Consider the following 14,564-nt stretch of genomic DNA (forward strand, 5'->3'; position numbering starts at 1 on the left):
CAGTTGTTTGGGTCTGTCTTTTTAAAGCTCATTTGGGTTGTTTTTATTTACCAAACATTGACTTTTCTCTGGACATTGGAAACATGAAGTATTTCTATCAGCAATTTCAATGTTTGCAACTTAGCTGCTACAACATGCAGCTCAATTCTAGCAAGTGTTAAGCTGCACACAGCGGTCAGTGGAAGACCTCCCCATTGACAGCTGTCATATGTGTGGCTAATGCCATTGCCTTGGGACAGATCTCATTTTGTGCCAGGGCCAGGCCTGGTTCTACAGGACAGAAAATAACAGGTTCAAACAAGAAAGGCAGATTTTGGGGAAAATAAGTGCTACCAGCAGTAGTTCAGCGGGTCAGAGAATGTAAAATGGCTGCAATTGCTGTGTGTAAGCATTTAAAGTAGCCTGGAGTTGATTAGCTGCTGTGTCTCTAAGCAGAGGGTGTAGACACTTGCTGCTGCAGTAACTGAGCTGCTGTCTGCAATTAAAGCTAACTGGTAGTTGCTGACCTGCAGCCTGCTATTACAGGCATCTCTCACTCCCCAGACCTAGAGGAACTGAGCTGCAGCTATTGTGGAAGTTGCACTAGCACAGATGAGCCAAAAAGGTTTGCGTTTTCAAAAGCCTGAGAATTAGTTACTGTTACAAACTATTCTAGCATTTAGATGTCTTTTGAGACCATGAGCCCTGGCGCCAGCCTGCACGCTTGGGATGGTTTAAATATGGGGCTGCAATTGAGAGCAGGCTATGCTGTCAGAAATCTGCAGCAGGACCCCTTCCTACCATCTGTTTGATTTGGTTCCTGGCTCCAAGTTACAGGCTGGCCTCTAAGGTTGTTGGCCAAGGAAGGATTTTCCAAAAGACTTGCGTTCATAGTCAGGGTGCTCAAAGTGTCCTGGACTCAGGTCTTGCCACAGTCACATATGCTGTACTTACTCATGAAGATGCACCAGCGGCTCTTTGGCAAGGGACCCAGCTCTATCACGATCAATTCCAGGAACCTACAACTAGTTCTACCTCTCTGTCTTCTCATACGCTTTCTTACAGGTTTGTGCCTGCCTGGAAGGCTGTTGCATGCGTAAGTCATGTCTGTCGATCTGAAAATGTACTTGGGTCTTTGTTCTTCAAGTAGGAAAGAAACTTCAAGGAAGAAGTAGCAGAAGTTGTGTTTGTGCAGTTACTATACATGTGAGCTTTGGCTGGGTTTGGTTTTGTTATAAGCTTGCAGCATTAGAGGTATTTTTAAAGCTCATTTAGTTCACCGATAGTTGAGAGTTTCTGCTAATCCTTGCTGAAGCCTTGATTTTTGACACCGTACTTAATCAGCATGTTACTTCTCAGTGCTACCAGCAGCGCACAAAAAGTTGAAATGATTAATCAAGTTATTTGAACAGATTTCAAGAGGATTAAGAATTAACTGGAGTTCACCAAAATTCTCCAGCTGAGATGCAGACCAGGGTTTTTCTTCTACTCAGGGCAGCAAGTTAACGTGTAACGAGAGTTTATCTCATTTGGGAAGTCCTTGTAACTTAAGCTTAAATGGTGCATAGACAGGTATTTTCAGTGTGGAAATGGCCACAGGTTTCTGGCAGAAAAGTGTTTTTCAGGCTCAGTCCTTTAAATACTTTGATGACTATTCATTCGCAACCTTTTTAAAAGAAAGAAGCATCGGAAAAGCAATAACTGGCAATACTGGGTTTATCTCATTTGTTAAAAATCCCCTTGGACTGGGACTGAGAGTCCAAGGATACACTGGCCTGATAGATGGGGTTTTACATACCCCCCAAACGCCAGTGAAGTTCAGCTCTGGATCTGAACCTCACGGCTCAGGCCCATCACTCGGTGAAACTGAAAACACTTGCTGCTTTATGCTGGCAGCTAGAGTGTACAAAATAAATGTTTCAAAATTTAATTTGAAGTGTGGTTATGGTCAGAGGAGTGACTGTAAAAAGGCATCTCTTACTCAATAGATATACTCCCTCTGTGTCCTTCAGGCATTTCTGCTGATCTTACTGATTCAGGACGAGTAGTTACTACTGTCAGTGCTGCAAAACCAGTAACACTGCTGCGAAGAGCTGGATTCCCTCCTGCTACGTGCATTATCAGCAAAAGTATTTGCTGTTTTGTAGTGTGGATTTTGAATAATTGGATGATGGGCCACAAAGGAGAATAAAGCAGCTTGATTTTTCCAACTGAAGAGAGATTTTTGGTCTCGAAATTAAAAAAATTGACTGGAGAGTATTTAAACTAAGCCGATCTGATCCAGAATGACTGAGAGTAAATCTGAAACCCCTCCATGTCATTTTAACATCAGCTTTTAGAGGCCCTCTTAAATAACACAGGCAAGCACTGGTTCCTGGCTTGTTTTTGCAGGCACGATGTTGCCATTTTTCCTTGACTCATGTTTCTTGCTTATTTAATGTTGCAGTGATGATTTCCAGGTTGATAAATAAATAAAATCACACATGAGAAACTCTGAGGGCTGAGCAATGGAGCAGTAAGGTCGTAGAAAGAATGGAGCGTGTAATTCTAAAAGATTTTTCTGTGGGACGTGCTGATGATTCTTTAAAATTACTTATTGGAAAAATCCTAGGCTGCAAAGCAATAAATCTGATCTTCAAGTGTGGTTTTACTTTGAAAAACAAAAATGTAAAAAAGCCACCTTTGTGCTCAACAGATCTTTTCTTTGTACGTATGAATCCAGAGATGTCTTCTGTTTACTGCATTGCCAAAAATAATTTTCTTCTGCTTTTTTACTCCAGTTACCTTTGAAGAGTCTATGTAACTCCAAGGACCATTGGTTGGACTCTGTTTCCTGTTTTGAGTCGGGAGCATTGTTATTCCTGCTTTTTAGTTTTCATTTCTGAGACAAGAGGTGAAAAATACTTAAGCACATGAAAGTACAGATACTTGCCTCGTGGGAATTCCCAAAGAACCCAATCTGTGTAATCCTGTTAGAGTCTCCCTCTGTATTTATGTGTTTAACTACTTTAGAAAGTCCGCCCCGTACCAATTGAAGAGTCATTCATGTTCAAGCTTGATTAATGATTAATCATATCAAAGAGAACCAGTTGTGATAAACAGCACTTCTGGTCATTGACCTCCGTTGCTTGAAGTGACACATAAGAAGAAAGGATCCCAGCTCAGTTCGCATCCTAAGCTAAACTGTTTGCCTGTGTTACTTGAACAGAATCTAATGTGGGAATTGCTGGCATGCAGAAAGCATGACATATGACAGCGTTTTTGCAGGATTTTTCAAAGCAAAATTGCATGCTGAATACATACATCATCAAGTACAAATATCTGAGTTCTGAAACCTTCCCTGGAGGGGCTGGGCAGGAAAGAGGGAATGCAGCAAAATGCCCTTGGAGAAATGAAATTAGTGTGTGTTTGTAGCACTCTTGGACACCTGTTACATGTGAAATTCTAAGAGCAGAGTTACGTATTTTTGCCTTTCTCCTGGAGATTTAATGCTTTTTTGGACTTTAAAAAAAGCAATTTTTAAACACTTCCATGTTTTGCAGAACAGCTGGAGTGATACAGAGGATACAGAAAAATAACAATCTGTCTACCAAACTTTGATGACTAATCCATTACTTTATGTTTAAAATAACAATAAAAAAATGACTTGAAGAATAGCTTGTTGATTTCTAACTGTGGTAATGCAGCTTAGCCTATAAATTTACAAAAGCAGAGTAAGACCCTCACGAAGAAGCAGCCTCATGATGATAGCAATATAACTGTGAGACAGTGGTAAATAAGAAATGTCTTCTCTAACAGAGCTTATTTTTCTTCTTCCCTAGGCGTACATGTATTAATAAGATCCCTTCTTATTTATTCTAGGCACCAGTAACAGATGTGCAGTTTGGCCCTATGAGACTTCATCAAGATCAACTTCAGGTAATAACCGCAGTTCAAACTGAAGTCTTAATTTCTAAACCATCACAGATGTTAGCTTAAAATTTATGACTGGGATTTTTTGGGTATAGAGATCTTCACAGATCGTTTTTGTCAAGTGATAATGTGCATCTAACAGATTTTTATCATGACATTCTATGTGATATCCTAAAAATCCTGCCTAACTCTTTTCTCCAAACATCTCTCAGTTCATAAAAATAGAGCTATCTGTAGTTCTTTCTGCTATCAGTTAGCTTGTAATCAATTTAGTGTGTGCTTTGTTTCGTATTTCACTGGTAGTCAATTCTTAATCAAAATCTCATCAAAATGATAATAAGCCAAATGTCCTGTCAAGGTCTATTACACCAGCGTTACTACTAGCATCAACCAAACTTGCAATATCGTCACAAAAGATATGAAGTGAGCTTGGCAAAGTATGTTTTTTTGTTATTAATTTTTGACTGGCTTTAATTCATGCTCCTTTATCTCTTTATTAATAAAGGTTGTATGTCAGTTGTCCCCTTATTTTGTCTGGGATGGCTATGAGGTTTGCAGATACATGACTCCTTTGGACTTCCTCTGAAAATTCTCCTGTATCCCAAGGCATACTGAACCTTTAATAATCCAAGATGTTCCTCAGTCAGTAATTACAAAACTCCTGAGTGAAAGTAATCTGGACCTGATAATTTGAAAATGTCTGTCTTCAAGAACTGCAGTTCAACATCTTCCTGAGCTATTGTCCGAACAGACAGTAATAGCATTGAACATCAGATCTTAGGACAGCCTCATCCAGCTGTTCTCCAAGTATAAATCAGCAACATTCCTCAAATATTTCTGCCTCCTTTATTGTTATTAGTGATTGTGTCAGTCATAGGCCACTCAAATTCTACCAGTTTATCCTGGTAATATAGCTGGCAGGTATGAGGGAAGGAGAAGTTAGACAACATCACATTTGTGCCAGAGTCAATCATACAAATCAGATCCTCTGACTTTCTGTGCTATTGCTGAAAACCATTCTTCCACTCTTAAAGAGTGTTTAAATTAACTTCGCTAAATATAGCCCAAACTATGACATGTTTTTGCAAACAGTTTTGCAGGTTGCTATAAAAGGAATCTGAACTAAATGAGTACGAAGTCCTTCATTCTTACAAAAATATACACTACATGGAAATGTTAAGATTTACTGGTAGACATTCCACCAACCTGGTCAAAAGGATAACCAGCACTGGAATTCCTAAAATCACCCAGAAGATAAACGGCAGTGGGATGGGTGCGAATTACACACGTTCCACATTATTGTCTGACCAAAGCATATATCTAAGTGTGGTTTGATTAAATTACTGAAAGATTGGTGTCTTGGAACAATAGACCAAATGCTGGTTTAGTTATCCATCTTTCCCAAAGGCCTGCATATACTGAGTCATCCACAAAATCAACACTAGCATGGATCTGCAGTCTGCCATTCTGTGTATTCTTTCAGGCAAAAGAAGTTTTCTTCTACAAAATACTATCTTGATGCAAAGCACAATCACATCAGTGAGAGTCTTCCTTAGCAGACTTTATGTTTATCTTCTGTACCTTCTGTATTCAATCCTAGAATTTGAAATACATTTTAGAAGGAATTGGGCCTTATCATACTTAGAGTATGTAGGCACTGTATTGATTTTAAAAAGGCTCAGAGAGATTAATGTTATTGGCAATTACACAGCAAATTAGGACAGAGCAAATACTGGCTCATAGATCTGACTTCCAGTTCTGGATTTCAACCATGGTAGCCTCCTTCTGTGATATAAATCCCACGGCAAGCTTTGCACAGGAGTCACATGGGGACGTACTCCATATACAGAGGTACTGCTTGTGATTTCAGTCTTGCATGAGTTCATCTTGACCAGCCTGTCTATAGTTTCCAGAACCCTGCAGAGTGGGCTGCATCCAGTACTTTGGGGAACTAGAATGAGATGAAAAGTAAAGTACATTTTTCATCATGCCACTGAAGCACCGTTAAATATTAATTCACCTGAGGTGAACCATGGCATTTTTTTTTTCTGGAATATGATCCTGGTAAGAAAATTAAAACCCAAGAAAACGGTTGTATGTGAGACAATTTCAGTGAAGAAAAGTAGACTCACTATTACTTCATGTGAGCTGTCTGAAATGTAGGATCTAGTCTCAACTGATTGCCTCAGCTCTCTTTGTAGCTAATGACAAGAGAGCCACTTCCCAAACTTGTTCATCCCATGTGGATATAAATGGCTCTGGCAGACTATTTAATCCACTTGAAACACCTCTGTATACAGACAATTATAAAAAGTAACAGTCTGTAGAAAGCAATTCTGTTAAAAACAATGGATTAAGCCTTGGAAGTGGCTTTAAAAAACACGTTAAGAACAGGCAAAAGTCACAGAATCTACTGTATATGTAAGACTTGTCTGTAAGGGTTTACTGTCTGTCTTTAACACAGGTACTTTTAGTGTTTGCCAAAGAAGATAACCAGAGTAACGGGTTCTGTTGGGCATGTGAGAAAGCTGGATTTCGATGTAATATTGCCAGGACACCTGAGTCGGCACTAGAATGTTTTCTTGATAAACACCATGACATTATCATTATTGACCACAGACATTCCAGATACTTTGATGCAGAAGCATTATGCAGGTAAGCACCATTTCAGTGTAATTAATACTTAACTATATAGTCAACACATCATCAAAGTTTTTTTTGCTTTTATATGACCCTTTTATAAAATCTATTGAACGTTGACATTTTTTTGGACAGGTGTCCACTGGCAGCCTCAAATAATGTTACCTCAGTGCTTTACATCTGATAGCTGCAGCACTTTTGGTTGTGTACTAGGATATCTGAAGCTTGATCAGTTGGATCCACAGTGTACAAATTTCTTGCCATAGTGAACTGTTGTTTTGGGTTTTTTTCTTCCTCCCAAATACCTGGTTCCTTGTTTGCACATTAAATTAACTGCAAAGATCGCATGTGCCACCAAGCAATTTAATGAATACATTCACTTCATTAGCATTCCGAATTTTTTGAAATGTCACTTGCTGTTGAGTAACTCCAGATGCAAATAGGCAATGTTTTGTGTGCACGTTTCCATTCCTACAACATTTGAAAATCTGTTACGAAGAGCAAAGTTGCAAACTGATTCCAAAAATAATTCACAAACTGCTGTAAAGTTGGAAAAAAGGGGAAAAGGATTTGCCTTTCTGAGTCTCTCCACAGAGACTTGACAGGCAGTGGTGCCTTGCTTCAGTGACTTTCCAGTGAAATACCCCTTGGGAATGTGTCTAGACTAAGTAACAGCCTGTGGGGTGGGGTGGCGGGGTCAGGTTATGTACCCGGGGTGAGTGTGGTGGGTTCCGGGCACTGGGACAAAGGCTCTTCTTCTTGCTAAACTAAAGGTAACTAGGTAAGATCTTTGTCAGGCAAAGACTAGGTGTCCGTGCTGTTCCCCTTGTTACATTTTTACCATTCTGTCCCAGAATAAAGTAAAATGCTCCTTAATTGAGTGAGGCCAGGTCCTTCAAACAAGTCCATTATGTGCTGTTTCAGAGCGGAGAATTTTTGCTATTCCCCCACTGAGAGTATTTGAGGTTTAGATTAATCTACATTCTCTGTGTCTTTTTTTCATGGAGTCTCGGATATTGCTAAATTTATTCTCTTTTCTTAGTGGTCCAGCAGACTCAGGATTTGATTTTTGTTTTGTTGTTAAACCATTTAAAAGAGGCGTTTTAAGAAAAGTACTATGTGAAGATTCTGTAAAGTCATGTTTTCTGACATGTGAACTTAAAAAACTGTTAAATGATTTGCTTTTTATTTAAAGGTCTATCAGAACAACGAAACCCTCAGAAAATACAGTCATTATTGGTGTAGTACGAAGGTAAACACTCATATCTTTACTTTCACATGTGATCAACAAAATGTAAGTCTTGTCATTGTAAAAGTAAATACTACATTAAAAAACTTGAATTAGAACTTCTTACTGTGCTCGTGACAATGTGTTATACCATATAGAGTTTTCACCATCCTTGACCACAGGATTGGGACAGGATTTTTGATTTCTAGTTTTTTACTAGAGAGGTCTCACTTTGGGTTTGGTTTTGGTTTGTTTTGTTTTTTCCCCTCTCCTGATCACGGCAGGCTTTAGGAGTATGTTTCAAACAATCTCTGCAACACCATGTACAGAACTGTGGAACTGCCTCATAGATCTGTATTTTGGTATTAATAAAAATAACAGTTTGAACCTTTCTTGATCTGTCTTTCTGTCTGATTAATCTCAGCACAAACAGGAGATCTGTTGAGTTACAAAAAAAGATACGGAACAATTTGATCAGTACAAAGTAGTATCTGACCACGAAGTTTTAAAAGTAAAATAGACTGTATTATGACATCTCACTAAAGCAGTGCATATGCTTTTTTCCTCCTCCTCCTTCCTCTGAAAACATTACCTATATATCATAAAATAATGTAAAAGTAACAAAAATGCAATATGTTTAATCTGAAATGAAATAAATGGAAGATAATTTCCTCAAAGTACAATTTTGGGAATGTCCATTTCTCAGAAAACTTTCATTCTGAAAACCAATTCTGAGGTGTTGAAATTTCCCATTAAAAATCCAATTTCCCACCACCATCTCTAGCGAACAAAAGACCCTAATTAAACATTTCAAGGGATTTCATTGTGAGTATCATCTTCAATGTTTTTATGTCAGGAAGTCTTCTGACTATGGTAACCATTGCTTCTGCAGTCAGAATTGTCTCTCATCGGACTAACACAAAAGGAAAGAGGAAAAAAAGGAGCGAAAGAGCAAACAGTAACTCAAGAGCTGCTTCGTGTACATCAGAGAGAAAGACCCCTGTGGTTCTGTGGGCCAGCAGTTCCTTTCAAAAGTGAGGAGAGCTTGGAAGCTGGGCTTGCTGACTCACAATTAGGAAGTTGCTCAAAAGGGGGTTTTGCCTGCAATTCATTTTTGTCTTTTCAAAATGTTCGCATTGTGTGTTGGGACAAGGTAATAGCCCCCTGCGTAACAATATCTCAGAAGCTTGAGTTCTCCAACTTTTCAGATGTGTCTAGTATGCCTGTCCACTGAAAATTTCAGAAGTGACTTTGCCACTCAGTTGATTGTGTCAAGTTCCCACGTGCTAAACACATGCGTTCTCGAGCCGCTATATAGAATTTCACAGACAGAACTTTCGCACATTTCCTTTCTTGCTGCAAGAAGCGTATTTGTGAAAAAGCCTGACATTTTGCCAATAACATATGGAGGGTCTTCTTCATTTTCCTGCAGTTCAGTTGTTTTTTGGTTTTTTTTCCCCTGTAGAATGCCTGTCCTCTTTCCTTGTGCTTCTGGGAGGCAGCATTACCAGATAGCTGGCATGAGGAATGGGGAGATTTTTCTGACAGCTGCCCTCCTCTCTCTGCTTAATCTTGGGCAAACCTTGTACTTTAGTAGGCTTCATTCTCTTCATGCATAAGAAACAAGTGCGCAGAACACAAAAAGAGGAGGTGCCATAAGATCAAAACTTTCACACATAAATAAAAGCTATTGTGCCATCTGCTAAACCTGACCAGCTTCCATCTGCACATTTACAGAAACTTAACATAATGGCCTTTCTTCCAGATTCCAGCCATACATTCACATATGTTGGAGTGTCTTTTAACGGTTAGTATAGCCAGGTTTTTCAGAATGATTCAGATATCTCATTTTAGGAGTATGGCATCCCGAAGTGACCTACTAGAAGGCACTGGGTAGGCAACACTAGAAAATCCATCCTCATTCAGGCATCTTGAGTTGCCCACCTAAGATTTGATACACTCGGATAACAAATCATTTCTTAAAACTTTGGCCATGTAGATTTCAAGTGCATCTTTGACTAAGGACAACATAAACAACAAAGAATCCAGTACTGAAAAAGAACGAATAGTCCAGCAATCTAGCTAATGAATTTGTTTTCTTGAAGCATTAGTTTTTTGTGACGTAAACAGCTCATTACATGCAAAAAGGAAAATAACATTTTGGCTTATCCGTGCCAAAGATGAAAGCTTACAAAAACCACAAAAAATACGTTTTATTTATAGATCCTGTAAGGATCTAGCCATGTTAGCCTTTAGTGTGACATCTGGGGTACAGGTATGTCAATGGCTTGTGAAATTGGGTCTCAGTTGATTGCAGAAATAATCTTTGACTTTATCATCCTTCTTTAAAAGGCATGCTGATCGTGAAGAGTCATCAATATTGCCCCTGATCTCTGCTGGCTTCACAAGGGTATGTATGTGTTATACTCCACGAGGTTGCTCTGACATTTCGAAATTGTCATGCAAGAAACTATCCAGAAGTTTGGCTGTCAGCGACCGTTTGTGTCAGTAATCTAACCTGTAAATCTTGTTCATGCTGCTCGTTCTTATATATATCCTAATTCTGAACTACCATACACCAGTAGAATTAGAATAATGCTGACTAAGTAGGTGGACATTCTTGGGAATATAAGAAGTGGTGCTGAGACTTTTCTACTTTATACATTTATTTCAGAGTAAGTATATGATGCTTTGCCTGAAAAGTTGACATTAACAAAATTGGCTAGTGACTGTAGCAGAGCCAGAGAACAGTTTCCAATGAACAACAGAATGTGCTGTGGGAAATCTCTTCTATCAAATGCCAATTCACATCTGTAAACAGGCTTCAGACACTGTCAAGTGCTATTATCTATTGTTTGGAGGCACCTGAAAAGTGTTACATTGAATCTGTTCCTTGGCAACTATTCCAATTAAGCAGGAAAGGTGCTTATTAGTGCGTCAGTTAAGTGGATTCCTTATTGCATTAAGCTGACAATGGAACAAAAATGTGCATGATTTACAGTGTGATTCAGAGTACTTGGTTGCATGCTCACCAGATTTTTTGCTATTCCATCACAATCCATTTGCACCTATTTGCTTATTTGTAGTAAGGTCCTAATACAGGAAATGCTAGAGCCTGAAAATAACTGTACTTATATGTGCAGAGTCATTCCAGTGGGCACGTAAGTAATCCGACACAGGTTCTGAATTATTTATGGATCAGAGCCTTGGAGATGGGGCTAATGGCAAAGCATAGAAAATTTTGTTTAGCAGCCTTGATGTGGTGGCTTACCTTTGATAATCAGTCCTCCCTCCCAAACTATTAATGTCCGTGGCAGTTTAGCATGAGCAAAGATTTAACGTTCAGGCTCACACCTGGTAAATATGAGAAGTTTTAAAAAAACATCAAAGATACTGAGGTCATTGCTATACAAGCCCCAGAATGAATAATTGTATCCAACGGCAGATATATTTGTCAGGAAGTTTTGCTTTCTTCTATGTATACAATTTGGGGTATTAGCAATTGGAAACTCATAATGATCTCAAATTGTGATGACTTGAGATACAACATAATTTTTTCACTGTTACTTTAAATAAGTAGCATGAAAGCATGTAACTTCATTAAAAGTAGATCATTTTATATATTGATCATGCTGACAATCACAGAGAATAAGCAGAATGATTGAACCTCATTGCCATGAGGATCTGTCACCTTTTCAAAACGCAGTAACCTGAAGAATTTTACTAGTCCCAAAAAATAATCTTCTCATGTTGCTTGTGTTACAACATGTTCATTTTTGGCATATCTACTCCTTTTTAGTTCTTTATCAAGCAAAACAAAACAGAGCTTCATACCCTTGAGTACAGAAATGTGTATTAATGAAATATTTCTAACCTTTTATTTGCAGAGATACGTAGAAAATTCTAATATAATGGCCTGTTACAATGAGTTGATTCAGCTGGAATTTGGAGAGGTGCAGGCACAATTCAAACTAAGGTAATTTTACCAAAAACATTATGAACAAAAAAATGCCAGTTCGGCCACATCCTTAAAAGGGTATTTATTTTACTGTACTGTAGTAAATTATAGAACGTCAGCTGAAGAAAATATGTTAATCATTAAAGTACAACAGTATTCAGTATGGAGTTGCAATACCTTATTGTCATATACAATAAGAATTACGTGGATTAAATTTAATCAGATGCCTTTTTTTTTATGTCTCCAGGGCGTGTAATTCATTATTTACAGCATTAGAGAAAAGTCAAGAAGCCATTGAGATCACAAGTGAAGACCATGTAATACAGGTTTGTTCCAGTTAGTTTTATCAGTACAGAAAATTGCTCTGTGGACTGACTGTATTTTATTTCATCCATGATTACATTTACTCTTTCTTACAGTACACGAATCTAACCTAACTTAATGCTTCTAAAAAGATTGGAGTGAGTTTAGCTGTAGAGTAGAATTTTCTCCATTTAAAATATCTTGCATAAATCAGGTCACTTTTAAGGGAGATTGTTATTTCTGAATGAATAAGGATTTACTCTCGTTTTTATTTTTTGTAATGATTCTTTTATATCATAAATGAATGCAGCCACTGGCTTGTATGCATTCTTTTCCAAAAATACTGTATGTTAATTTGATGCTCTTGAAAAGCAAATCTAATTGACGTTCTATTTAAATAAAGGTAGTACACTTTTTTTTTTTTGCTTAAATCTGATACTGTTTGATGCGTCAGAATTCTTGGGCCAACTGTTTTTGAATGTGATCGTCTCTTAAAAATTTCTTTAAAAAAGGGAAGAGAAATTGTACTTAGCTTTGCAGTCCTGAAAAACATCATCTTTATAAGGGAGTTAGTTCCATCCCTAGCTATGAAGGCTGTGAGGAGTGATTTTATTATCAGTAAAGAGCTTGAGTCTAAGCCTCTGGGAGTTATAACATGCATATAAATTGTACCCTCTTGACCCAAATCTTGACAATGGCAGTTTCATTGAAGGATGTGCCTTCTTCATCCCTTTTACAAAAATAACAGAACACATCCTGAAATTGTTTTAAATATGTTTTTTCAGACCAAATTTTGTCCCTCTGCTGCCAGCCCCAGAATATGAGAGAACCGACACGTGCAAGAGTCCTGGAGCTTCAGCAGGCAGGGCTTTCTCACATAGGGGGGAACCTTTAGGAGCAGAGGGCATCCAGTGGCACCCTTTTCATTTCTCTCATATTGAAACACTGTAAGTTGTGAGGCATTCAGACGCCGTTACGACAGGACCTGTGTCTGTAACTCAGTGAGCAAGAGGGTCATGAAGGTGTGGGCTATGGGTACCAGTCTTCGGTTTTGTCGGGCAAGGGCCACAGAATTGCAGCGAAATGCAACATGCAGTTCAGAGAGAAAGTTGCTTGATTAGATTCCACTTCTTCCAGTCTGCTTGGCTGGGCTTTGCCTGGACAGGGGAATAGTGATGGTTGGCCCTTACACACAATAAGACGATGAATTTGTCAATAGATAAGGTTAATATTCCTATGGCATCCCACCATCTAATTTGTGATTTTTAGGAACATTGAGGTAGGTCTGAGTTTTATAGGTTTGAGAGAACTGACAGAGCTGATCTTTCAGGAATTTATGTTGTCTGTCTAAACTCTGTGGATATGTAATGTCCCTCTCTTTGCTCACATGCACACACTCTGCACAACTCTTCTAGCATGGACATTCCTGTTTTGCTTCACAAAGAAAAAAATGTAGGCATCTCTCTCAGGAGCAGTACATACAGAGATTTATTTCAGGCTGGGAAAGAGATCCCTTGGTTTAGCAAATAAAAAAAAGGGATTCTGTTGTGCTTTAAGTATTCTGTTGAATGGTTTTTTGTTTGTTCTTACTTCACAGTACGTCAATCCTGCTTTTGAAACAGTGATGGGCTATCAAATAGGTGAACTAATAGGAAAGGAATTAACAGAAGTGCCTATAAATGAAAAAAAAGCTGATTTCCTAGATACTATTAATTCCTGCATAAAGATAGGAAAGGTGAGTAATGGCATTGTATCACTTATCATTTGCTGCCTATAAAAGTTATTATTGTCCAGGGATGACACATGATGTAACTTGCAGCTTCACAGACACGTAGCATTTTCAGCTTTCTTACTCAAAACAAGAAGAGGGAGTAAAAAATGCTCATTTTTTAAGGGCTTCTTTCTGTTTTCTTGCTTGGAAGAGGTACGTGTTTTATGAAAATAAGTGACTTGCTGTGTTTCTTTATAATATAGGTTGTATGTAGCAAAAGGTGTGGGAATACCAAAGAGAAATGGGATGGATGCACATGTTATCCAGTGTGATGTAAATGAGAAAAGAACCGTGTTGAAGTATTTCAGCATGAAATGTGGAAGCTGATTTGCAAGTTCAGAATGTAAAAATATCAGAAGAGGCGTTTGCAATACCACTTGAGGGTGATAGGCAGTGTCAGCTGCCAGCTGCCAATATCTTTTATTCTCTAATGACACGGGAGCTGTCTAATGGATTTCCATTAGAAATGTTTGTTGCACCAAGAAAGTGCATGAGGAAGTGCAGCTGGCTTCTAGGGAGGTCATTACAGAGAGACGTTACTGTTTGCCTGGTAGCTCCACGATGTTCCTTTGGGACTGTTGTGGCTGTAGCGTGAGGATCCATCTAGGAGCTTTCATTTCCATTTTGGCAATGAGGTGTAAATGCTTCTGATGTCATTGAACATGTCATAATATCTTACAGGAAGACGGTCATGGAGGTTACACAAAGAGATTTGGGAATTGGTGTATTTGTAGATGCGTCATGGCCCATGCTCAGACCTGAGTCAGGATAGC

The 14,564-nt window shown here is 38.5% G+C and overlaps 1 protein-coding gene across 4 annotated transcripts in view; it reads left to right on the forward strand.

Moving 5' to 3' along the window:
* The window catches only part of PDE8A (phosphodiesterase 8A), a 157,764-nt gene that overhangs the window by 116,527 nt on the left and 26,673 nt on the right, over nucleotides 1–14,564 (forward strand). For all 4 annotated transcript variants that reach the window (XM_076347860.1, XM_076347857.1, XM_076347858.1 and 1 more), the window contains 7 exons: nucleotides 3,841–3,897; nucleotides 6,356–6,546; nucleotides 7,727–7,783; nucleotides 10,112–10,169; nucleotides 11,647–11,735; nucleotides 11,965–12,043; nucleotides 13,618–13,755. In XM_076347860.1, coding sequence (XP_076203975.1) covers nucleotides 3,841–3,897; nucleotides 6,356–6,546; nucleotides 7,727–7,783; nucleotides 10,112–10,169; nucleotides 11,647–11,735; nucleotides 11,965–12,043; nucleotides 13,618–13,755 — 669 coding nt within the window. The remainder of the gene's footprint in view (nucleotides 1–3,840; nucleotides 3,898–6,355; nucleotides 6,547–7,726; nucleotides 7,784–10,111; nucleotides 10,170–11,646; nucleotides 11,736–11,964; nucleotides 12,044–13,617; nucleotides 13,756–14,564) is intronic.

Source organism: Aptenodytes patagonicus, chromosome 10 (assembly GCF_965638725.1).
Source record: "Aptenodytes patagonicus chromosome 10, bAptPat1.pri.cur, whole genome shotgun sequence".
In the NCBI taxonomy this organism is placed as follows: Eukaryota; Metazoa; Chordata; class Aves; order Sphenisciformes; family Spheniscidae; genus Aptenodytes; species Aptenodytes patagonicus.